The 27309-nt window shown below is 32.9% G+C and overlaps 3 protein-coding genes across 4 annotated transcripts in view; 1 reads left to right on the top strand and 2 right to left on the bottom strand.

Annotated features, from left to right (window-relative positions):
- LOC107038809 (ornithine decarboxylase) overlaps positions 1 to 13533 on the bottom strand; it is a 22853-nt gene extending 9320 nt beyond the window's left edge. Inside the window, exons 1-2 of one of the 2 annotated variants that reach the window (XM_015258095.1) lie at positions 13134 to 13533; positions 138 to 666 (exon numbers count right to left, since the gene is read on the bottom strand). In XM_015258095.1, coding sequence (XP_015113581.1) covers positions 138 to 381 — 244 coding nt within the window. In that variant the 5' untranslated portion in view covers positions 382 to 666; positions 13134 to 13533. Of the gene's footprint in view, positions 1 to 137; positions 667 to 2824; positions 3135 to 13133 lie in introns of those variants that run through there. The other variant, XM_015258096.2, reaches the window with a different exon arrangement.
- A 1550-nt stretch (positions 13534 to 15083) lies between these two features.
- On the bottom strand, positions 15084 to 18211 carry LOC107038743 (transmembrane protein 14C). The gene is made up of 3 exons (XM_015258000.2): positions 17986 to 18211; positions 15402 to 15591; positions 15084 to 15336 (listed from the first exon to the last, which is right to left on the bottom strand). The coding sequence occupies exons 1-3, from the start codon at positions 18059 to 18061 to the stop codon at positions 15267 to 15269; spliced, it is 336 nt and encodes a 111-aa protein (XP_015113486.1). The 5' UTR covers positions 18062 to 18211; the 3' UTR covers positions 15084 to 15266.
- A 2238-nt stretch (positions 18212 to 20449) lies between these two features.
- LOC107038742 (glutamate--cysteine ligase regulatory subunit) lies at positions 20450 to 26910 on the top strand. Its single transcript, XM_015257999.2, has 6 exons — positions 20450 to 20704; positions 20964 to 21026; positions 23867 to 23978; positions 24055 to 24254; positions 26547 to 26661; positions 26743 to 26910. Exons 1-6 carry the CDS (start codon positions 20615 to 20617, stop codon positions 26877 to 26879), a joined length of 717 nt encoding a protein of 238 aa, XP_015113485.1. The 5' UTR covers positions 20450 to 20614; the 3' UTR covers positions 26880 to 26910.
- Positions 26911 to 27309: the final 399 nt, after the last annotated feature.

The raw sequence follows: 27309 nt of genomic DNA, 5'->3' as shown, positions 1-27309 counted from the left end.
CCCCCCCCCCCCCCAAAATGATTTTTTTATTTCTTTCCACCTACGTTTTTTTGCATTTTTTTCATTTCTTCTCACTGAAATTAAATGTCCATGTCCACGTCAGAAATTACGAAATATGAGTGAAATGCTCTACATACCAATGCCCAAGGATGCCAGGACCTCGAGGACAATCAGAGAGTCGTTGCATTTAACAGCGTAGTAGGGTTCGACCCTCGGCATCTTCTCCTTCCAGATCTGGTGCTTCTTGACAATGTCCCCGATGTCCAGGACGTAGAAGGCCTCCTCCTGCAGGCCGCTCTCAGCAATCTCCGTGATCACACTCATCACGCTGGATGCACTGTCCAGCACGTGGATGCGCTCGTCCAAATTGGTCACCTTCATGTTGATTTTTTGAGTAATTTGTCGTTCGAAGTTGAGGGAATCAGTTGAATGATTGTTTGTTGCTTTCGTGGGGGATGATTTATGCTACTCTGCGGACGCTAGGTAGCAATGAGGCAGCTGTCAGTGCGGATTTTGAGTGTCGTGGGGAGGCGAGTTAATGCGATCTCAGAGTTGGGGGTGCTAGCAAAGCCACGGGGGCTCTGCGTTCAGGGCCAACTTCCAGTTGACGCTGTTGCTCAGAGACACAACAACAGACTGGCCAACCAGTCTATCGCAGATACAACCCTAGAACAGAAGGGGAATAATTTTTCAATTCGGCATAAGATATCTTGATGAATCAAGAATGTTTTGCAGGGAAATTCTAAAATTGCAGGGCTACCACTGGAAACTTTATTGAGTTGCCCATGAATTTTTCTCGTATTGATATGAAATTTTCACAGTAATCCCCAGAAATCTCTATAAATTTAACCGGAAATGACCAGAAGTTTAACTTAACCAGCATTAGAATTTTTATAGAGAAAATTCTTATTTGTGTATCGAACAAACGATACCCCGAGCTAACAATTGAGCTCGCTCAGAAAAATTTACGGCTAATATGAGATGATTGTTTATTCATTATTAATTTAGGAGGGACTGAAAGGTTTTGTAATTGATAGCTTGGTTTAAATCACGATTAATATCATTTTCAATGGGATTTAGATTGTGAATTTGGTTTGGTTTTGTTATTTTTAATATAACTTGAGGCATTATTTGATGAAAAGATCGGGGATACTTGTCATTTTAAGTTTGGATTTCTGGTGAAAACTAACACAATAAGTTGATTCAGTAACAATAACAGTTTGGAATACAATGACGCGGAATAAATGTTTGATATAAATTTGAGTTGAATTGAGGTTTATTCACTTGAGGATTTACGAGACTGAGAAATTAATTGAAATTTTGGATAGATTAAATGTTTTGATGTGTCAACACTGACGGCTCAACTTGCACTGAGAAGAACAAAGTTTTTTGTCAAGTACATCTTTACTTATATCAAGAAACTCGTGGTGTGAAACTGTTTTCATGAAACTTAGTTATGCGTTAATGGATTTCTCTAAGAATTGTTTTGGCTGAAGTTTCAAAGTGTTTGCTCCGGACTTTGTAATGAAAAGCAAAACCAATCCAGTGAAACAACAGGAAATTTATAAATCACATAATTATGTCCACGAATTTCTACAGAAGACTTCAAGAGAATAATTCACATAGAATAATGAAAATTTACCAAACATATTTTTTCTATAGAATACCTACTAAAAATCACAGCGCAAAGTTGCATGATTTTCAACAAATAATAGTTATAATAGAAATAATTGAATTTTTTGGAGATAGCACTTTCTTCTCTAAGAATGTTTCGTCCGTGAGAGATTGAAAGTCATAAACGGGTTCAAGAGTTCCGGTCATTAAAAAGGTGATTAATTTGAGTAATGAAACGATAGAACAGGATAAGTCAATTGAGAATTAGGTTGAACGTTCTCTTATCGTAATTCTGAAAGAAAAGTGCGATGTAAAAAATTAGTCGTCTGTCTTAGATTCAGAGACTTAGTCAGCATTTTAAATGACACTGACTGATCTCATTATAACGCTTCATTATTGATATGCCATTGGCAATTACGTGAGAGCTCAGTATCGATTATCAAATATGTCAATGCATTTTGTTTGCAAGACACTTATTGTGTTTGAATACAAAAATACGAGTGGTTTTCCCTGTTTATACGGAGAGCGGATGTATTGAAAAACCAATGATTCTTAATAAGAAGTGAGTCATTCGTTCGATTTTCCTTATCCAGAGGTTCTGTAAAATGCAACTTTCTTATCACAATAAATTATTTCATCATCAATGTTGATTTGATACATAAACTATACAAACATTGCGCAACTGTTAACATTGACTTTGGAATAAGTGTATCTTTTGAAATTTCAAAGCAGTTCAGTAGCAGAGTCGTGACACTAAATAGGGAGATGGCACCATTTTCGGCAGAATTTTTTTGGCAGAAAATGTTGATTCATGGCAACTTACTTTATTAAATTTTGATTATTATTAAATTTTCCCCAGAATTTTTTTGATGGAGCAAAGGGCGACTATTATAGAAACCTCTTCCACAATCTTTCGTACATTCGGTAGAAAGAAGCGGTAATGAATTTTCCTAGTTTATTCCATTATTTCTGATCATCAAATCCAACGAGAATCAAGGATATGAAAATTCGTGTCCTCGAATTTCCATAGAAAAATGCGCAAACAGAATAAGTTGTACGGCAAAATCAGGATCTATTGAATGCGCCGCCTTGTATTAGCAAAATTAATCAATAATTGAAGTCTAACACATCTTGTTTTCACTCCACTACCGCACCTATTGAAAATACTGTAAACAACTTCAACACCAACTCTTAATTAATTGCAACTTACTTTATCGTGGGAAGTAATTCTCGTGCCTTGACAAAACACCGAATGGAAAAAAAAGAAGAATCGTTTTTTTTTGCTAACTTCTGTTAACAAAAAAACAGTTCAGAATGGAGTTAGTTCCACCAGAAATTCCAGAAATCCAGAAATTCAATGAAGATTGGAGAAAGACTAGGGTTAATTGCTTCGTAACAGCACTGAGGAACAGTCGAATGGTACTGAACCCGAAGCCACTATTTAACTCCCTATTTATATGAATTCGATAAGTATTATCAATTGTACAACCCCGTGGTTCCAACTCCTCAAGACCAAGCCTTATCTGACAGCTCTGGGATTGTGGTTCATAGAGACTGAATGCGTTAACAATGGGGGGGTGAGTGATGCACACATCACATCAAGGGTCATACTTCACTGGGGGGCAGTACTTATACTTTTTCTTGCAGATAACAGACTATTTGACGACTACGAGTATCACATCTTATCGCAAACCAATCAGAATCTGGAGCAGTATCGGGCTGTCTCATTCGCAAGGAAATGTTTATACCCTCACTCACAATAGATGTAATAAATTACTTTCAGTGGGGATTTGCGATATCTGCCACGCGCTGTTTTAATGAAATTAATGATTCCGATCACGAGGATGTACGTGCTCTAACCTTTTTTGATCACTAGAAAAATTAATTAAATTGTTACGAAATCAGCTACTGCTGATTGGCGGAGAAATGTCATTGACCTTGGAAATATCACTTGATCCCATTTCTGTTTCTCGTAATCATCGATTTATCAAAATTGAAGAGGATTTTTTAGAGAATTGGGGCATCTTCAGTTTAGCAGATGAATAGGATGAAACCCTTTTGTGTGATCAGTTGGGGAATTTATCTTAAAATGTAAAATGATGCCTGAGTTTTAGTGCTCATGTATTGGCGAAAGTTACGAAAATTTAGTGAAATTACCACTTCAAATATTGAAACTTTTACTAGGTTTATTAAATTTTTTACTAGAATTATGGTGAAAATCTCTTAAATTTTAGCACTTGATTATTGGAATTCAGAGAGAGTCATCTTCATTCAATATTTTTCCTGTAGATCAAACTTCCCAACTCATTTTCGAACCGTTTAGGAATTTTTATTTTCTGTAACTTCGCGGAGCCATGACGGTCATACAAGCGGATTGAATGAATGAATGAACGAATGAATTATGAATGCATAATTTAATCAAATTTCTTTTCCGTGCAACGTTTGGAACTCCCTAAGAGCTTTTCTCCAGGGCATATTTTATTCTGTTCAAAAATTTAAAAATTCCAAAATACAATTGACAATTCATCAATATCCATTCCACGACTCCTTCGAATAACAAAAATTAAGAAATTAAAAAAACAATTCAGTTAATTGTCCATAAGATGCAGACTTGTCCGTAAGGACCAGCAGAGTTTACAAAATCCGGAAAAATCATGAAAAAACATCTTACATTAATCAAGTACAATCCTCCATTACCTAAACGTAACAACAACGAAATGTTTCGTGAAACGGAACCCCTGTGTCTGTATGAACTTTTACAATTGTGTTTTCTCCTGCAATTATGATTTTTTATTTATGAAACTACTTCATTGGCTCAACAACGCAATGATCGGGTCGATAAAGTAATTTCATAGATATAAAGTAATTATTAAATTGTAGGAGAAAACATAATTCTAAAAATTCATATAGAGGCAGGGGTTCCGTTTCCCCTTAAGAAGAAATAATATAAATAAAAATCCTAATAGATCAAACTTCTGCCTTACATTAGGAGCTATTATCGATAAATTACCCTGTGGTAAAACGGAATGAGTGAATTTCCCGTTTTTTGAAGATGAATTCAGTAGCGAAGCGGTAAACCGGGTCAAGTCGTTTTTTACTTACGGCCAGTTTTTGATGAATATCTCGGAATCTAAGGGAGATAACAACATTTTTCTCATGACCTTTTTCGTAACCCTCAATTGGCTCTACAAAAAAGGTCGTAACAAAAATTTTTCTCTTTTAGATTCGGAGATATTTAACAAAAACTGGCCAATAGTCAAAAACGACTTAACCCGGTTTACCGCTTCGCTACGGAATTTTTCAGAGAAAAAAGATATCTGCCAAAAACAGCCCTCTAAAAAATTCACGATCTCGATTGAATCCCAAGATCTTTATCGAATCTTATCATAATCGTCCGTTAGACTGGTGCAGTGGTGAAGTTCGTTTGTTCACATGCTCGAGATCCCGGGTTTAAAACTCGGCCGGATAGAATGGCGCGATCTAACCATTTGAAGTCTTGATCAGATTTCACAGTATACTGAAAACCGAATCCGAACGATGTAAAATAATGATTTAAAAAATCCCATCATAATCTTAAAGTTGAGTTGATTTATCCTGTTTCTTGACTTCGCTTCTGAATGAAGGACTTATTATCTAGAAAACGAAGTTATCAGCCACGCGCAAATAACATAAACATTTCCTCGTCACACATATCTGCAAAGTGGGAAATCCACAGTTGGAGGTATGCCAGCTGGACTCTTGGAAATACACAATGTCAATACTCTCAAGGAGCGATCAGTTAAGGCCAAAACGAGTCAGCGTTGCTCTCAAAACTGATAGAGAAATCGTATAAGGTTCGGGATTACTATCTTCAAATTGAAAAGTTGGTGTCTTGATTCGAAGAGATAGTCTTCTGAAGGAGTATCCACAGTTCAGAGAACTATTCTAGAAATTCAAAGTAAAAAATTTTGAATTATTTTCAAACAACAAATTCACACGAAATTCCTGAATATTTTGGTTATCAGGAAGCAGTCGAAATTTTAAATATGCAATTAAATGATTATTTTCAGATCCATACGACAAAAAAGTTATTGATGAAAATGATGAAAATGATGAAAATTAAAGCAAATATTTTTCTGAATTCTCAATATATTAAGTATTTAATTGAATGTCATACTTAATTTTCCTAATGGCTTTTAAAAATTCAAGTTGTCACTGAGATATTAATGACCCTTGAATTGAATATCTAAAAATTGAATTCTGAAATCAGGGAGATAGTCTTCTGCGGTAGATTATCCAACTACACAGTTGAAAAATCACTCGCGAAATACCAAGTAAAGAATCTTCAATTTTTTAACAACAAATTTACATGAAATTTCTACATATTTCGTTGATGACGAATCAGTTGAAATCTTGAATATCCAATGGAATTATGATTTGCAGGCCCGAACGACGAAAAAGTGATTGAAAATGATGAAAATTAAGGCAAATATTCTTCTGAATTCTCAATATATTAAGTATTTAATTGAATCTCATAATTAATTTTCCTAATGGATTGGAAAATTCAAGTTGTCATAGAAATATCAACGATCGCTCGACGTGAAAAGCGCGTTTTATTGAATCCTATTTAATCTTAAATTCAATGCAAATCCACGACATTGAGAATTTAAATGCATCCGCAATTTTTTAATTTCAGAAAATGTTCAGCAGTATATATTTTTTCAATTAGATGTTATCATCTAACGACTCATGGAAAAGTTAAGCCTCTCAATTTGTCACCTCTCTTACGGAACACCTTACGATTAAACACAAACAATTAGCAGTAAATGGACAAAGAAAAACAATTTGCAGTACAGTTTTCCTAATAGCAGACAGAACTAGTTTCCCAGTATTGCACAATTTCTCGAAACTCGAATGCGTCGATGTTCTCTGAAAAGTCGTATCCCCCGATAATTCAGTGGTGCAAGCAAGATGTTGAACGATATGAAATCATGAGTTCTTGTATATAACGACATGTCAATATTTCTAAGACGCAGTTAATCGAGAAACAACGCAGCATAATCGATAAGTACAGAATAAATAATTTCCTCAAGAAACTTTGAAATGAGTGATATCACTCGAGTGAAAACCAGTTAGATCTTGAATAAAACGAGCTATGAACGCAGTTAATAAATTTTAGCCACAATAACGACCCAGATGACTATGTTCAAGTGGATGTGTCATCGAATACACATGTAAGAAGATATTACATATAGATTTTATTTAAAAAATTTATCATTTCGAAGAGAGTTCTTGAGAAGGAGGAAATGAGTTGAGAATTCTCGGTATCGAGCCGTCCAGATGAAAGAAGAATTTTGTGATAGTGGCGGTGAGACGATGTCACTCTAGTAAGGAATAGCTACTGGATTTTAACTTGAATATTTGAGCTACAGGTGATTGATTTTCGGAGAAAATGAGAGGATGAATTCCAATAAATTCTGAAATAGATTGAATTGTAGTTGAATGTATGAAGAGTGTTGCCTGAGCTGATTTTTCTGGACTTGTGCCATCAAGAAAGTGTGAATAAATTTGTCAAGAAATTATTTTTATGATAGAAAACCTAATGTTGTTAGTCTGTTCTTTTTGCAATAATTGCATTGATTTCTTGTGGAATATGCCAGAATTCACAAATTTTGTGCCACAATAACGACCCATATGATTATATTCGAGTGGATGTGTCATCGAATACACGTGTAAGAAGATATTATATATATAGATATTATTAAAAATTTATCATTTTGAAAAGAGTTCTTGAGAGGGAGGAAATGAGTTAGAAAATTCTCGGTATCGAACCGTCTAGATGAAAGAAGAATTTTGTGATAGTGACGATGAGGCGATATCACTCCATTAAGGAATGGCTACTGGATTTTAACTAGAATATTTGAGCAAGAGGTGATTGGTTTTCGAGGAAAATGACAGGATGAATTGCAATAAATTCTAAAATGGATTGAATGAATTGAATATTGAAGATTGAATAATTGAATGGAGTTGGATGTATGAAGAGTTGCCTGCGCTGATTTTTATGGACCTGTGCCAGTAAAATTTCAGGAAAGTGTGAATAAATTCGTCAAGAAATTATTTTTTATGGTAGAAAACCTAATGTTGTTAGTCTGTTTTTTTAGAATGATTCAATTGATTAATGTGTACTTAAGACAAAATATTTGAAAGTTTATTGTGATTTTTTACTATAATTTTCAACGTTAATATGGCAGCATTCGGCAGTAAATTTTCAGCGATTGTTATTTGCTTCTGGTTTATTTGGATATATATTCAGGATAAATGCTAATTTAGTTTGCTTTTGATTAGCAGAGCCTGAGGCAGCTTAAAAACCAAGCAAAACTTTTCATTTTGATAATAAATTACACAGTTAGAAATTCCTTTGTGAGTTTACTGAATCATCCCTCAAAAATTTTTGACAAGTGATATTTCCACTGAAATTTCAGAGAATTCCGTTGTCAATAATTTCCAGATTTTGCTTATTTCCTAATAATTTGATGAGAGACTCAATGTAAATTATTGATTTCAGTTCAATTATTCAGTGAAAATTTGTAAAATTGAGGTCAATTTACTTTATTCGTGAGTTTGCAATTAATAGCAACTTCGGTAACTTATGAAATTTTAGTTATATATATATTTAAAACTATTTCCCCTCATTTTTACTCACAATAAATTACTTTAAATTTTGAGCTGTTAATAAAGCGAAACATTGATAGACCACTTGAAACGAACCATTTCAGATTTTATTAGTTCCCTCAAATGAAATATACTCTTCAGGGAAAACAGTCATGTTTCAATTCATCAAGAAGTGGGGGAAAAAAACAAGATAACAGTGGAATTCAGAGAAATACTATTTTATGAATATTTCCGGAGTGAACCGGTTCTCAAGGCACATCAAGTTACTTTTATTGTAGAAAATTTCCTAATCGATAAGAACCCCCTTGTCAAAATTCCCTCTAGATCTATCAACCTAAAAAATATTCTCAAAAACTGCAAAAATTTTGGAGTCAAATTTTGAAGGTTTCGCCGGATTATTCAACAGCATCATAAAATTTTTGAAACTACTCCACGAAAGTGTCTAGTCGTACCGTACCATGGACCGTATCGTGATTGAAAATATATTATCAAAATTAATCACTCGATTGCAATACTATCATGCTCTCAATCAACCGATAATCGGGAATACCTCGCATTCTCCGGAATTAAGGATAAAACGTAAAAAAACATTAAAAAATATCCGCTAGTCTGGCTGTATTCTGCATTACTCAAATGATCCCAATTTTTCACTGAAAATATCCTGAGATTCCTCAGAGACATGTCGTCACGAGTGATTTTTGGAGTCAGTTTTTGGAGGTTTCGTCCGAGCATTCGTCAGCATCATAAAAATTTTTTAAATACCCAACGAAAAAATCTCGGACTCCCGTAACGTACACCACATCGTGATTAAAAATAAATTATCAAAATTGATCACTCGATTACGATACTATCATTTTCTCAATCAACCGATAACCGTGAATACCTCACATTCTCAGCAATTAAGGATAAAACGTAACAAAAAATTGGAAAATTTCCACGGAAGTCCAGCTGAATAAATAAAAAATTGTCATACCGAGTATTAGTAATAAACAAGATGTCTGCACAAGTCCAGGAAATCTGTATTGCTTGAATGATCTCAATTTTTCACCGAAAATATATTTGAATTCCTCAGAGGCATGTCCTCTGAAGATATTTTTGGAGTCAAATTTTCTAGGCATTCACTAACTTTATCAAAATTTCAAAAATTTCACTAAAGTCTAGCTGCATAAATAAAAAACCCCGTAACAAATACCTTGCATTCTCTGCAATTAAGGATGAAACGTAAGAAAAAATTTAAAAAATTTCACTGACGTCCAGCTTAAAGATAAAACGTAACAAAAAATGGGAAAAATTTCACTACAGTCTAGCTGCATAAATAAAAAACCCCGTAACGAATACCTTGCATTCTCTACAATTAAGGATGAAACGTAAGAAAAAATTGAAAAAATTTCACTGACGTCCAGCTGCATAAATAAGTAAATTTCATACGAAGAATCGATAAAAAATCGTTTGCTCAATTCAACGTATTCTGTATTACTCAAATGATCTCAATTTTTCACCGAAAATATCTGACTTCCTCAGAGGCATATCCTCGCGAGATATTTTTGGAGTCAAATTTTCGGAGCATTCACCAACTTCATAAAAGTTTCAAAGAAAGTGGTTAACAATACCATCATCCTCTTGAGTAACCGATAATCCCCAATACCTGAATTCTCCGCAATTAAGGATAAAACGTAACAAAAAATTGAAAAAATTCCACTAGAGTGTAGCTCCATAAATAAAAAGCGCCATAACAAATACCTTGCATTCTCCGCAATTAACGATGAAACGTAACAAAAAATTGAAAAAATTCCACTGACCTCCAGCAGCATAAATAAACGAATTCCATACGAAGAATCAATAAAAAATCGTTTGCTCAATTCACCGTATTCTGCGTTTCTCAAATGATCCCAATTTTTCACCGAAAATATCCTTGAATTCCTAAGAGGCATATCCTCGCGAGATATTTTTGGAGTCAAATTTTCGGGGCATCATCCTCTTGATTAATCGATAATCCCGAATACCTCGCATTCTTTGCAATTAAGGACAAAACATGACAACAAATTTAAAAAATTCCACTGAAAAATTTCCAAGTTCAGCTGCATAAATAAAAAAAATCAATAGGGAATTAATGAAAACCGTTTGCAGAATTCAACATACTCTGCATTTCTCAAATGATCCCAATTTTTCGCTAAAAATCCCCTTGAATTCCTTCAGAGGCATGACCTCGCGAGTGATTTTTCATTCACCAACCTCACAAGAATTTCAAAAATACTCGGCGAAAGTGCCTCGCATCCCCGTTGACGTAACAAAAAATAGATAAATATCCATTGACTTCAGCTGCGTAAATAAAAAAACGCCATAACGAATACCTTGCATACTCCGCAATTAAGGATATAACGTAACAAAAAATTGAAAAAATTCCACTGAAGTTCAGCTGCATAAATAAATAAATCCTATATGGAGAATCAATAAAACGCCGTTTGCACAATTCAATGTAGTCTGCATTTCTGAAATGATCCCAATCTCTCTATATTTTAAAAATCTAAATCGACTTCGGGTGGTAAAAATTTGGTACTCGAAATTAAGAGTCTGAAATTAAGGGTCCCAAGGATCGCGAGGGTCAGAATAAGGGTTATGGGAGGCAGAATAAGGGCCACAAGGGTCAGAATAAGGGCCATCAGAGTCAAAATAAGAGTCACGGGGGTTATAATGAAGGTCAGATTAAGTGTAACGAACATGAGTATAGCGAACACTTTAAAAGAAAAACAAGTGGAAAATTACTCTTGTATTGTAGATAGTATAGTTATTTTTGCTAATAAATTAGCAATATGCTTCCGAATCGTTATTTTGCACATCATTTTCTTCTATCATGTGTAATTCATTGTCTATTTCATTTGATTAAATTCAATAAAATTTCCTTGCACCCAAACTAGAAAATTTCATTTACACATCCTTGAATCAATTTTAAACATCACATTTGAAGAAACCATCAAAAAGTTCACTTTCAGGAAAATTCACGTAAAATTGAAAATTTTCAACAATCATTATAGAAATCAAATCAACGACTATCGCTACCGTAATCATCTTTTAACTTCGACTTAATGACATTGAAACACCCATTTTAAGCCTTGAGTGAATTCATTTAAAGCATGATACCCAAAGATACCCCCGGAATTCTGATTTTCAAAAAATACAAATTTTTTTGAAAATTGTCGAATAAATCAAAATAACGATTATTGCTATCGCCTTCATCTTCGAACTCGGTCAAACGGACATTCAAATTTTTTAAGCCCTTATTCAATCAATTCAGAACATTTTTTTTTTTTTAGTTATCGTGGGACAACCGATTTTCGAAAAAATTCAAAAATTAAAAAAACTACTGGATGAATTAAATTTTAATTAATGGCGATCGATAAGGCCCAATAGTACCTACATTTTGAAAAAAAGATTCAATTCCATCCATTCATTAGTGAACAATTGAAAATCTTTACCACACGGACACGGTCGAAAATTTGCATTTTCGAATTTTTTGGATCATAATGGGTCGATGCAACAAAAAAATCAAAAACTTAAATTTGAACGATTACAATGCTTTCATTCGGAAGCAAAAAGTTAAATTCGTTGAAGAGTCTAGTGCAAGGAGCATTTTTAAGCTAAAAACGTGAAAAATTACATTTTTGGTGAATTGATTGATTGAGATTTATTCCCTGTACATTGTGTTGTCCAAAATCAAGTACCTAATGACAAACCCACACGCACGAAAAAATGTAATAAAAAAACCTATCGAATTCGTTAGAAAATTCTATTGAATTTCTATCAAACTTTCTATTAGTTTTTGGCTGATTCCATTGACATGTTCAGTCAGTAGAAAACATTTAATAGAAAAAGTCAACAGAATTCGATTTTTCTATATAACTTATTCTTTTCATATATTTTCTATAGAATTTACTCGACTCAAATTTTCTGTTTTTTTCATTCCATTTTGATTTTCTTCACATCAAGAAAATCAAACGAAAAAACTTAGAAAATTTGAGCCGAGGAAATTCTATAGAAAATATCTCAATAGAATAAGTTATATAGAAAAACTGAATTCTATTGACTTTTTCGAATGAATATTTTCTATTGAATATTTCAATAGAATCGGCCAAAACCTAATAGAACAGTTCAATAGAAATTCAATAGAAATTTCTACCGAATTCGATAGGTTCTTCTATTAAATTTTTTCGTCCGTGCATGCAGCGGAAAAACAAGAGGAGCTAACTATAAACTAAAAGAGGTCGTAAATAACATAATACCGTAGGAGATGAGAAATAATATGTACTAAGGTCTCACAACAAGAGAAAGAACGAAGAAAAATAGGGACACGCAGCATGAAAGGACTGAGGATCCTTTCCTAGGGAAATCATCTTGACAAGGATCTCTAGAGGTGGCCTACGGAACAAAACGGGTCTGGTCAAAAAATTTTCTTCCTTTTCAATATATCCCTCCATATACCAAAAGTCGTCCAATGGCCCCCAAGGCCGCGCGAAGACTTTTGAATTTCACCGCGGACTCCCCTCGACAGAAAATACAAAAATATCCACTGAAGTCCAGCTGCATAAATACAAAAACGCCATATGGAGAGCCAGTGAAAAATCACAATTCGCACAATCGTGCATGATTCAAGGTATTCGCAACGCGTTCCGCATGACTCAAGTGATCCCAATTTTTCCCCAAAAATATCTTGAAATTTCCGAGACACGTCACGAATGATGAGTGATGGATGGGCTCCCTCGGGGTGCTCCGATCACTCATCGTTCACGTGACCCACCCCCTCAAGTGCAACCATACTGGGATGCCTCGGAGCGCACCTGAAAAATATTAAAAACAACTAATGCCATAATTACCTTATCAAATGTACGCCACCCTGCGGGTCGGCACTCGGTTATTGGCGGAATGGTGGAAGTTTTCGTTGACTGGATCCCAAAAATCAGTCAAATTGTTTTTCCGCACGGAATAATAATTCCAGGCGGCAGCCACTGCTTGTTAGATTTATGGTCTTGTGATTTAACAGTTGAAACTGAACAGGACATTAATCCTCTTGTATTTGTAATTATTGTATTGTTGTTTTATCGATTTTTATAGCTCACTTTGTTTTAGTTTTGATGTGGTTTCGGTTGGGGCTATTTTTTCGTTAAATTTCGATTGTTGGGGGTGATTTTATCCAATTAATTCGATGGAACTTCGAACGACCGACGAGGCAACATGGCCAGAGGGGCTCGGAGAACAGAGGTGAGTTGTGTATTCGGAAAGTCATTGGTGTTGGACTGTTTGGGGGGGTACGCCGGATGGAGCGGCTGACCAATGAGTGAGAGCTAGGAGTTTCGCTGATGAATTTGAGAACGTTCACATCAGCGGGAAACTTTACTGATGTACAGTTTGTTTTAGCTAATAATCTCTATTCTATTTTAATGGATATTTTACGTTATTAAAATGCTTCCTTTTATTCCATAAAAAGAGAAATTTTTTATTCTACGCAGAGGGGAATTCTATAGTATTTAGAATGTTTTTCAAATTGTGACATTCAGCCGAAGTTCGTGGAATTGACTCATTGGATAAGTTATCCAGGGAGGCATAACATCAAAGTGATGTGATGTTCTGACGTCCCCGCGTATTTTTGAATGACCGTTATTTATTGATCGATTGCACAACAAATGAAATATTGCGCAATTGGTCGAAACACGGGCGAGAAAATTCCATAGATAAGCCGAAAATTCTGGCGAATTTAGAAGAAAATTATGTTCGATTTCTAGTGAACTTTTAATAGTATTAATTTTTTAGGCGATTTTAGGTGAATTATGGAGCTTGTCTGTACGTTTTCTCGAAATAGAATTTTGTAATGGAGAATGTTGTATAGAAAATTTTAACAGATTTCGATTTTCTTATACAAGTTATTCTGTTGAGATATTTTCTACAGAAATTCCTCTGAAATTTTTTCATTTTTTTGATTGATTTTTCAAATTTAAAGAGAAGAAAAATATAGTGGAAAAAACTTCATGTCGAGGAATTCCTATAAGAAATGTCGCAATAGAAAATGTTATGAAGAAGTATCAAATTATACTAAATTTTCCATAAAATTTTCCATGAAATAGTTTCTATTGGACATTTTTTATTAAAAAAACCGCACATTACAGCTGCGGAATTCTTCAAACGGTAAAAAACTGATCGAATTTGCAATTGACCTCAATAGAAATCCAATAGAATTTTCTATAACATTTATTAATTTTTTAAATGAAATTTTTTCATGCGTAAGTTGATTGTAATTGTTGTACCGTTAATTAGAATCAATTTCAGCAATTGCATTGAATAGCGAAAACTCAATTTCGCGATTTCATTTAATAGTATTTTTTAATGGTGAATGTTCATTAGAAAACATTTTTACTATTATTAGAAAATATTCGGTTGCAATTTCTCGGTTCAAATTTTCTACCTTTTTTTGTTTAATTTTCATGAGTAAAAGAAAAGAAAAATAGAGTAGAAAAACCTTTAAAAAATTCATGTCGAGAAATTTCTACAGACAATGTCTCAATAGAAAAAGTTGTATAGAAATATCAAATTCTACTAAATTTCCCATAAAATAAAATAGTTTCTGTTAGACATTTTTTATTTATAATAGAATTGGTCAAAAACTCATAGTATTTGCAATAGAACTTCAACAAAATTTTCAATAAAATTTATTATTTTTTTCTATGAAATTTTTCTGTACGTCACTTGATCGTAATTACTCGATTAATTACAATAAATCTCTGCAATTGCACTGAATAATAAAAATTCTAAATGAAAAGTATTCATTTTTGTCATTTTAAATCCGTTTAATTAACACAAAAATTGTTTACAAAAAAGCCTTTTTACATATCAAAACCTCGTCTACAATTTACAATAAATTGTCTCCATAATCCCTACGCACGATTCCTCTACCTGACGAACCATAATATGCTTTTCTCTTATTGGTTTTGAGACAAAGGAATTATTTGTGGTCTTTATTCAGCTTTCAGAGGTGCTTCAGGGGACTGGAAGCTCCTCCAGATCGTTCTGACGACCATTGCACAACTGAAAGGAATTGAAGATGATCAATAATTTGTTGGAATTGTTGTTTGAAGGTTGATGATGTTTACCTTATGACACAAATCATACCGGCAGGCATGATTTTTTTTGTGTTATAGAACCGATATCCCATGATTCCACCCAGGGCGGTGCTTGTCCCCAGGAGAACTGCGCAGTTTCGAGGGTCTTGGGATGTTTGGTATGCTCCATAGCCCAGTATTGTTCCGAAGAGGAGGCCAGCACCCAATGACGGAATTGATTCTGTTTCAATTAGAGAATTTCTCTATTTTATGGTTATTATTCCTCCTCTTAAATATAATAAATCTGTTGTCCATTCTTTGGTCGCGATTCACCCAAAATCATCTTTTTAAATATAATAAATCTCTTGTCTATCCTTTGGCTGCGATTCACGAAAAATCATCTTCTTAAATATAACAAGATCTATGCGCGCGCTCTCACGCGCGCTGATCTATTCATTTGTTGAAATGAAGAAATGGAATTCATTGAATTTCATTTTCTCATGAATACCTTATAAATATTGATAATGAATCAAAGAGAATTCGACTAATGATTGAAGTGAATAGCGAAGTAGAGTAAAAGAATCTATAAAGAATTTTTCATTTTCAATTAATTATCTACAATTTTTTTAAATAATCGGTCTCCATAAAAAGACAGAATTTATTAATTTCCCCGATGATATATATACATGTGAAATATATATATATATATATATATATATATATATATATATGACGTGAAAAAAAATGTACCACTGAAGAATGTGAAAATGCCGCGTGTTTTTTTTGTGAATAACTTCGTGTCACATATTGACCAATCAGAATTAAGGATTAGCGGTCAGGCAGTTTCGAGATATTTCGATATAAAACTACTTCACGTTTTTTTCATGTTTAGTAAATAGGATAAATCTGTTGTCTTTTCTTTGGTCGCGATGCACCCAAAAACGACTAAATGGATTTCAATAGTATTTTTTCTGTTATATGGTTTAGGGTCCCCCATCGGCTTTAGGATATTAGTTATTGCCCTATGGTACGTAGTGTAGTATGCACCGTAGAAACTTCTAGAAAATTCTAGAGCTTTCTGGAAAATTCTAGAATATTCTCGAATTTGCGAGAATATTTTTGAGATTTTTACAAAGTTTAAGAATATTCTCGGGTTTTGTAAACACTTCCTTTGGTTTTACAGAAAATTCCAGAAAATTGTCGGGTTTTCTAAACATTTTGAAAAAGTTCTCCGGTTTTTGAAAAAATTCGAGAAAATTTTTCTCGAATAACGCTTTGGTTTCACAGAGAATTCAAAAGAATTCTTGCATTTTGTCAAAAATTCTCAGATTTTCTATAAAATTAGAGGAAATTTTCGGATTTTCTAGAAAATTCGAGGAAATTCTCTCGGATTTGCTAGGAAATTCTAAGGAATTCTCAGGTTCTCAGAACAAATTTTTTTGTTCCAATTGAGCAATTCAATTTAAAATTCTGATATTGTTTTCTGTCGTTGTGATATATTTTCTACTTGGTCATAAATTTCAAAGTAAAAATTCCAAAGCAAAGCATTATAATTATAATAATATAGTTTATTTTTCGATGTATGGCTTTAGCGAAGCATTATTATCTTGTAAAATCACAAAGTTGTGTAATAAAGCAATTTCAACAGTCATTTTGATGAATAAAAAGTAGAGGATAATGTTGCCATTCATTATTGTCAAGAATGACATTCTAATGCAATGAAATTAAGTCATAAAATTTTAAGAATAATCTCCCAAAATTTGATTCATTCTGAACATTAGAAAATGGCTATGTCTAAATAGAAAATTCTGATGAATGAGTTATCTAAGAATTTCTAAATTCTTTCATTTCAACAGATAGAATGGGAATTCAACTTCAAGAATTGTCAATCTCAATCGTTTTTTCGTTGTGAAATTTTTCTAATTTGATCAGAGTCACAAATTTCACGAGTATAAACTGAAAAACACAGAATTAATCTCTTGTGAATCAATCGAATTATGGAGTTATGTAATAAAACAATTTCAGGAGTCATTTCGATGAACAAAAAGTAGGAGATAATATTGCCAGTCATTATTAAAAGGAATGATAACACTCATGAAATGTTAAGAACAATGCCCCTACAATTTAATTTCTTCTGAACATTAAATAATGGCCTGAAACGTAGTAAATTTTCATCCTAAAATAGAAAGTGAATAAGTAATCTAAGAATTTACAAAATCTCTGGTTCCGAAATAAATTTGAATCAAAAGTGAAGAACACAAAAATGACAAAGGAGCAAAAAATTTTTTTAAATTGCAATAATTTTCAATATTAATTGTTCGTCAATAATTCACAAAATCTCTGATTCCGAAATAATAAATTAAAGATGGAGAACACGAAAATCGCAAAGCAACACAAGAATTTTTAAATCGCACTAATTTTCAATCTTAATTATTCTTCAATGATCATATTTTGTCGTCATAAATCATGCAGCAAAAAAAAAGCCAAGTCATCATTAAAAATACCGTATCAACATGCAAAGTCTCCCAATAAGATAGTAGCATTCTCACACTTAATTGTTCTTCCCCGCAAAAAAACATGCCGAAATTTTTTCTAATGGGTATTATCAGTCATTCGATATTGTTGACAAACTCACTGGCTTTCACGTAGCCTAGAATTCCACCACCGGCGACAGAGGCTGCGTACGCAAACGCTGTGAAATCAATCGGCATTTTTCTCCCGTTTATTTATTTATTTATTTATTTACTCGACTTTAAAATCGACACCCGCCGCTATGGTGGAGGTTTAACGATGAATCGATGATAATGACACTATTTTCGCTTTATCAGTGAAACCTGTGCCCACTACTCACGGAAAAATGTATCGAGTGAAGGTTGCCACTAATACCCCTTCCCCTTCAATGTTCCGCGTATTGGTGCATTTTAAATGTCCTCGTTGGCGCCAACTCTTATTTTATTTGTTTTTATAACAATTGTAAACGTCCATGCTAGAGAAAAATTTGTTTTAATATTTAGATCATCCAAGCTTCCGCATCATTTGCATATCTCCCACACTCAATGATTTTTCCGAATTGAAATTTTAATTTTGGAGCAAAGAAAAACTCCGACAAAAATGAGGAAAAACATGTCTGTAAAAAACAAAGTATTTCAAGTGAATAAAGAGAAATAGTTCGTGTTAACCACTGATGGTTCTTGATAATTATTTGAGAAATGGAATTGTTTACGAGCAGATTCAAGAAACAATGATGGACATTCAATTTGTTTTTGTAACAAATGTAAACCTCTGTCGGAGGGAAGAAATAGTTTTTAATGTTTAATGTTATCTCAATTTCCGCATTATTTGCATATCTCCTACAATGATTTTTACCAATTGAAATTTCAATTTTGGAGCAAAGAAAAAGCCGATTCCGATGAAAATGAGCAAAAAGTTGTTTTAAAAAAACAAAGTGTTTAAGGTAAATAAAACGAAATAGTTCATGTAGACATTTGATCATTCTCAGTAATTACTTGGGAGATGAGATTGTTGAGAAATAGAAAGAAATAATGATGAGCATTCAATTGGTTTTTATAATAAATGCAAGCATTCATGAGAGGAAAGAAATAGTTTTTAGCGTTTAGTGTTATCTCAACTTCCGCATTATCTGCGTATCCTCTACAAACAATGGTATTTCTCGATTTAAATTTCGTTTTGGAGCAAGAAAAATCGATTCCGATGAAAATGAGCAAAAAATTGTTTAAAAAAAACAAAGTGTTTAAGGGAAATAAAATGAAACAGTTAATGTAGACATTTGATCATTCTCAGTAATTACTTGAGAGATGAGAATGTTCATCAACATATTCAAGAAATAATGATGAGCATTCAGCTTGTTTTGATAACAAATATAAATATCCACCAGAGGGATGAAATAGTTCTCGATTTTTAATATCATTTAAACTTCTACATAAGTTATGTAGCTCCAACAAACAATGATTTTTCCCGATTTAAATTTCAATTTTGGAGCAAGAAAAGTTCATTCCGACGAAAGTGAGCGAAAAATGGTTCTGAAATAACAAAATATTTCAAGTAATTAAAAGGAAAGAGTTAATGTAAACAATTGATGATTGTTGGTTGATAATTACTCGAGAGATGGGTCTGTTCATGAACATATTCAAGAAACAATGATGGAGCATTCAATTTGTTGTGGCAATTGTAAATATGCACCGGCGGAATTAAATAGTTTTTAATGTTTCATTTCATCTTAACTTTGGCAACATCTCCATATTCCCTGCAAACAATGATTTTTCCCGATGAAAATTTCAATTTTTGAGCAAGAATAGTTAGTTCTGATGAAAATGAGCAAAACATTATTTTCAAAAACAAAGTGTTCTAAGTAAATAAAAGGTAGTAAACCTTAACCGTAATTTATGTAAATAACTGACGATTCTCGATAATTACTCGCGACAGATGGAACGTTCCACGAGCATATCCAAGACGAAATAATACTCATGCAGTTTGTTTTTATAACAATTGTAAACATCCACAGAGGGAAAAAATAGTTTTTAATGTTTAATATGATTCAAACTTCCACATAAATTCTAGATGCTCAACAAACAATGTAAATCCTCAATGTAGATCCTCAATGAGTTTTCCGGATTTCAATTTCAATTTTGGAGCAAAAGAAAAGTCGAATGAGCACAAATGAGCACAACATTATTTTCAAAAAACGGAGTGAAAAAAATTGTTTTCAATGTTTAAAGTCATCTAAATCTTAAACATTATGTGTATGATCCCCTCAAAAAAATGGTTATAGCCAATTTGAATTTCAATTTTGGAGCAAAGAAAAGTTAATTCCTGTAAAAATGAGCAAAAGATTATTTTTAAAAAGTGTCTCAAGTAAACAAACGGGGATAATTCATGTAAACAATGATTTTGCCCGATTTAAATTTCAATTTTGGAGCAAAAAAAATTGGATCCCGCTGAAAATGAGCAAAACATTTCTTTCAAAAAATGAAATGTTTAATTTTTGTTTTGTTGCAAGTCAGTGTGCAATAGTCACTGTAAACATTTGCTGGTTCCCGGTAATCACTCGAAAGTATCGTGTTTATCCACAAAAAAATTTAGAAATACATAATTACAAGTCATTAAGTTCGAGGAAATGATTGAGCGCAGCAGATATGAATAGGTGCGACTCATCATAGAGCTCCAGTCGCCGCGTGACCGATGTAAACGCTGGACAAACGTCAAAACCGTAAACGTAAAAGTATTCACGAGGAATTTAGGTAACAATGGAGTCACAGAGTGTATTGATCAACACTGGAAATATACTGTCTTTCAATGAGTTGAAGTTGAAAGTGGGTCAAAATACCAACGAGGAGGTAGTTAATCATTTTCTTCAAAATATCAGTGATTTTTGCTTGTCACGGAGACAATTACGTGCTATTGATAATCAGTTGTCTATGAAAAATCGTCTAATGTTGATAAGAGCATTGTTGGGATTGAGGTTATGTCAAATATTCCATTCTCGAGTGCTTTATTTGTTATTCTAATCAACCTTGGAGTGAATCCTTGGTTTCATCCGGTTTCTCCTGGATTTTAACGTCAATTTAATTTGCTATTTGTGTTTTTAATTATTAGCTTGTTGAGGCGTTGAAGATTACGTTGAGAGACTCGCAGGGTAAAAATCATGCTACGAACACGGTAAGTATTAATTTTTTTTTATTCTTGAATTATTAAATGATAGAAATAATTTGAAGAATGAAGAGTTGAAAATCTGGGGCATCTCTAGAGCTGCCCTTTAAAAATTTCTGATGTTTACCACGTGATACGCGCATGTGTGTGTGTGTGTGTGTGTGTGTGCGCGCCATGAGGGGGAGGGGGGAGTAGTAATATAATATTTTTTGAATGAACGATGAGACTGATTTTTTCGGATGTAATCGATCTTTTTTTTCGTGTTTTAAATTTGATTAAATTTTGAGAAATATTGACTTAGAGGTTTGTCGGTTAGTTTTCCAATGAAACTTTCAAGTATTTTCAGGTTTTATTCAAATAGCTGATAAAACCACAGGGAATTCGTCTTGGTGACGTATGGAAAAATTTTATAGAAAAATTCAGCGAATTGAATTGGAAATTCTGTTGGATTTCTATTGAACTTCCATTAGTGCTCGGTAGATTGCCATTTTATTGCAGAATTGTGAGGTTTACTGCGCGTTTTTGAAATGGAAAATATCCAATGGAAAGTATTTTATAGAAAAAATCAGTAGAATTTCATCTATTCATACAATTTTTTCGATTGAGCCATTTTCTGTCTGTTGAATTCATGGAATTCAACTTTCTGAGTTTTTTACTCCTTTTTTCTCTTCTTTAAAAGAATCCTTTTTTACTAATTTCCTATTTTACTAAAGATGAAAGAAACGTCAAGTTATTTTATATCGAAATATCTCGAAACTGGCTGACCGCTAATCCTCAATTTTGATTGGTCAATGAATCACGTGAAGTAATTGCTGAAAAAAATCCCCGGTATTTTCAAATTCTTCAAATGGCAAAATTTTTTTCTGCGCCATATTTTTCATTTTTTCATGTGTGAAGTTTATCTTTATATCAAAACATATCTAAATTGCCTAATTGTTAATCATGAGAAAAAAAAACATAGTATTTCTAAATTTTTTTAACTCACAAATTATTCTTCACTTCCCAAATTTTAATTTTTTCATATTTATCACACGCCAAAATGATCAATTCTTGCTTCTCAGATTTTCATACATAAATTCTAAACTCTACAAAATTCACGAAAATTCTTCGGTTTCCCAAATAATTCTAGAAAAATCTGTGATCTACGGTTATTTGGAAAACTGTGAAATTTTCCGAAGAATTCAAGAAATTTTTTCAGTTTTCTACGAAATCAATTCATAACCCTCCCCTGATTTTTCAACAATTACAGATTTTAATCGGATTATTTTAAAAAGTAAAAAATAAAACAAATTAATCGAAGATTAAAAATTATCCATTGATGCTTCACTCTTCATTCTCTTCATTCTCTTAATTCTCTTTAAGTCATTATCAATATTTATAAAACATCTATGAGTATATGAAGTTTAATAAATTCGATTTCTTCATTTTTACAACAAAAAGATAAGCGCGCGCGAAAGCGCGCGCAGATCTAGTAGAATAGAAAAACTTGAATAGGAGAATTTGAGCCGGTGAATTTCTATAGAGAATCTCAATAGAAAACGTTGAATAGAAGAATAAAATTTAAATTTTCTATTAACAGAAATGCGAAGATAAGCTGGAGAATTTGTCAATAAAACTGGACAAAAACTAATCGAAAGTTCAATAGAAATAGAATAAAATGTGGTAACGAATTCGATATGTTTTCTTAGTTTTGAGGCTTTCGAATTCGATGTTTTTTTTTTTTGTAATTTGAATCTAATGAGAACTTAGAATTATGGAAATAACTCGATTGCTTGATGAAGAGAAATATTCCTCTGCATTGTTTATTCAAGAGCATGGAAGTTCTCGAGATTTTGAATCTATGAATTCAATACAATCGATTAATTTTTTGTTTTTTAGATTTTATTAGATTTTGAGAAAAATTGACTCATTGCTTTGTCAGTTATTTTTCAAATGAGTTACTATTGGAAATGTCGCTTTTTGTCGATTGAAAAAATTCAACATATTCTGATGTATTTTTTTAATTTACCCCCTTGAGGTTTTTTCTGTAGGAATTTTCGTGCATAAATTTTACACCTTTTTTTGCTATATTTATTTTGATCCATATCCCAAAATCCAAAGACAAAAAATTGTGAAATTGACGCCTGAGAATGTTTATTTTTTTCTATCAAATATGTGAAAAAAAACCGCACGACAAAATTATGCGGGTTTTATTCTTATTCCACCCTTATTATATCAACATTACTGGTCCAGAGAAGATGTGCTGAAAATCTAATGTAAATGCACGAAGTCTTTCATTAAATTTTTTCCGTGCACTTACATTCTCTCCGAGGCACCCAAAGTCCTATTTACTAAAGATGAATGAAACGTGAAGTTGTTTTATATCGAAATATCTCGAAACAGCCTGACCGCTAATCCTTAATTCTGATTGGTCAATATGTGACACGAAGTTATTCACAAAAAAAACACGCGGCAGTTTCAAATTCTTCAGTGACATAATTTCAAATTCTTCAGTGGTAAATATATATATATATATATATATATATATATATATATATATATATATATATATANGATTATTTTAAAAAATTGAAGATAATTAATTGAAAATGAAAAATTCTTTATAGATTCTTTTACTCTACTTCGCTATTCACTTCAATCATTAGTCGAATTCTCTTTGATTCATTATCAATATTTATAAGGTATTCATGAGAAAATGAAATTTAATGAATTCCATTTCTTCATTTCAACAAATGAATCGATCAACGCGCGCGAGAGCGCGCGCATAGATCTTGTATTCCAAAAAATTCATTCTATTCGAGAAATGTCCTCCCATTTACATTGTAATTACACTCCTGTAATTATCCTAGATCAACGGAAATGAGCCTGCAAGTCTGGAAGATCGAAAGGAGTTGAAGATCACTGTGAAGATATTCATGCCCTCAGCAGATCCAGACTTGTTGAAAAATGCCATAGATCAAAGTACGAAACAATTCCTTAGATCATTCAATCGTTATACTAGAAGGCTGCTCACTAAATTCTTCGTTTCATCCTCTAGTTTTCAAGGTCTTCGATACAGACCGCATCGAAACTCTGATCCTCGCGTATGGAGACGCTAAGAACACTGAGAGTGAACTGGAGCAGCTCCAGAAACTCTGGCCTATCGTTGAGAAATATGTGAATGCCGGGGAAATCTGCCATGTAGGATTCAGCAATGTTGATACTGATGTTTTTATCAAACTGTACGAGTGGGCAACTGTAAGTTCAATATAAATATATGATATTTATGTAAACTGAGAGACCAGAAGACCTAATATTACAAAAAAAATCATGAGCAAAGCTTGATTAATTATTTAAAATCATTCTCATTAGCATAATCAGTATTTATTAGGATAATTAGTCTCATCAACATAGTTGGACTTTTTTGTTGATTTCATTTCATTTTCGAGTTTGCTACTGATTGCGCTGGTGAACACCAAATTGTTCATCAACTCATCGGTCAAAGAATACACTCGAGAATCATTCTCATTACAAAAAGCAATACGACCAATGAGAATCATATGTCCCAATTTATCAGCCGTTAAATTGTCATATTACAAAAAATGATTTGATCATATTCTAATTGCAATGCTCACTGAATGCCATTTTAACCATAATTACAATTCAATTCCTTCTAGAATATACTTCAGAGTATGAATTTCTGGAATTCAATGTTTCATGATACTCTGGTAAAAGTGCATGCCCACACTGTTATCAATTTTTAGTTCATTCACACGGTAACTCAATTAATCAGTTGTTTATCTCATCAATATAATTTCCCGCTTAGAATATTGTCATCTCGTGTTTTCAGCACCAAATTAAAAATTAAAACTTCATTTGGAATATTGAATCAGCTTCTTTTTATTCATATCAGAAATTTTGTATTTGGATATTAATATTATTTGTTCAAAGTGAAAAAATCGATTATCACGTTCACTATTTTGCATTCAGATTCTCGTATTCGTAATGTAAAAAATGTCAGATAATCTCGTAAATCTAGCTATTAATTCTATTCAACTTTGTTCGAAAGACCCTTTATTATTTGAGAACGCACTATTAAAAAAGTAGAATTATTCTATTTTCTTCTTTGGCCTAAATCACTTGAACAATTACGATTCGTTTATTTATGTTCCTAGGCTCACTAAATAAGATTTTAATCATAATTCCAATCAATTTCTTCTAGAACACACTTTAGAGTGTAAATTTCTGGAATTCAATGTTTTATGATACTCCGGTAAAAGTGCGTGCCCACACTGTTATCAATTTTTAGTTCATTCACACGGTAACTCAATTAATCTGTTGTTTATCTCATCAATATAATTTCCCGCGCAGAATATTGTCATCTCGTGTTTTCAGCACCAAATTAAAAATTAAAACTTCATTTGGAATATTGAATCACCGCTTCTTTTTATTCATATCAGAAATTTTGTATTTGGATATTGATATTATTTGTTCAAAGTGAAAAAATCGATCATCACGTTCACTATTTTGCATTTAGATTCTCGTATTCTTAATGTAAAAAATGTCAGATAATCTCGGAAATCTAGCTATTAATTCTATTCAACTTTGTTCGAAAGACCCTTTATTATTTGAGAACGCATTATTAAAAAAGTAGAATTATTCTATTTTCTCCTCTGGCCTAAATCACTTGAACAATTACGATTCGTTTATTTATGTTCCTAGGCTCACTAAATAAGATTTTAATCATAATTCCAATCAATTTCTTCTAGAACACACTTTAGAGTGTAAATTTCTGGAATTCAATGTTTTATGATACTCCGGTAAAAGTGCGTGCCCACACTGTTATCAATTTTTAGTTCATTCACACGGTAACTCAATTAATCTGTTGTTTATCTCATCAATATAATTTCCCGCGCAGAATATTGTCATCTCGTGTTTTCAGCACCAAATTAAAAATTAAAACTTCATTTGGAATATTGAGTCACAGCTTCTTTTTATTCATATCAGAAATTTTGCATCTGGATATTCATATTATTTGTTCAAAGTGAAAGAGTCGATCATCATTTTCACTATACTGCATTCGGATTCTCCTATCCTTAACGTCAAAAATATCAGATAATCTCGTAATTCTAGCTATTAATTCTAATCAACTTTGTTCGAAGAAACCTTAGTAAACGCAATATGAAGAAAGTAGCATTATTCTATTTTACTCTGGTCTAAATGATTTGGGCAATTATGATTCGTTTATTCATGTTTCATAGAGTAGTATTCAATTCTCTTTTGTATTTTAGGCGGGCGTCATGAAAATTCGACGCAAGACGATTGTACTCATGAAAACCGTCTTACTTTCTCCACTCATTCGATTATGCTTTCATTTTTTAAGAAAACAATCTCCATTCGTTTCATTATGCTTTCTGTTGGAAAGGATAATAATTACATGTAAAAAAAGAGTTACCTGAAGCGCCATCTATGCAATATCCATTGAAGTATTAATGGATCTGGTATCATGAAAAATTTAATATTCAATGCAAACATACTTTTATCATCCAGGTTCGGCCAAGCATTGTGCAAATAAATCTTGCCACTTGCTGTGTGGTTCCACCAGCCCTCCAAGCCTTTACGAAAGAGCACGACGTGCAGTTGTTGACACACAACGATCCATATCGTAAGGCCCAAATCCATTACTCATGTCCTTTCCTCATGCGTTGCAATAATTTACGAGTGACCCTTCGATTTCTTCTTCCAGAACTTCTGGGCAAAGACTCGTTGGCTGATATCTTCGGGCCCACTGCTAAACTTCAATGGGTCATTAAATACCAAGTGCACGTTAAATGTCGAGGTGTTTTAACTGTTAAAGGATATTTAGTACAATATGAAAAATGATAGGCATTAAATAACTGAAATACTCTCATTATTTTGAATTTTTACACCATTGATTGAACTTACTCTTTGAAAATGCTGTGACCTTCATGTTTTTTTAATCGCTGTAGTCAACAAATTTGCCGATATTACAGTGAATTTTATGTAAAATCGGATTGCTTTTATTTTTATCCATAAGCAATATGGATATAATGATGAATCCTCGGAAAGTATTGTACATTAATTATGTAATATAATGAGTGGCTGTAGTGGTGAAGCAGCAGCGTTCAGTCTGCCCAGTACTTGGATGGGTGTCTGCTTAGGCACACCTAAAACCGCGTGGGACTACAGTCGCTAGGGACGAATGTAGAGAACCCACTGTGCCCATTGAGTCAGTGTGACCAATGGACACAGTGCAATCCCTGCATTATCGGCCGGCTGCACGACTGAGGTT

This window comes from Diachasma alloeum, unplaced genomic scaffold (genome assembly GCF_001412515.2).
Source record: "Diachasma alloeum isolate Michigan unplaced genomic scaffold, Dall2.0 Dall_scaffold_00288, whole genome shotgun sequence".
Lineage (NCBI taxonomy): Eukaryota > Metazoa > Arthropoda > Insecta > Hymenoptera > Braconidae > Diachasma > Diachasma alloeum.
Note: the sequence above shows the minus strand (reverse complement) of the source record. Positions and strands in the feature narration are given on the sequence as shown.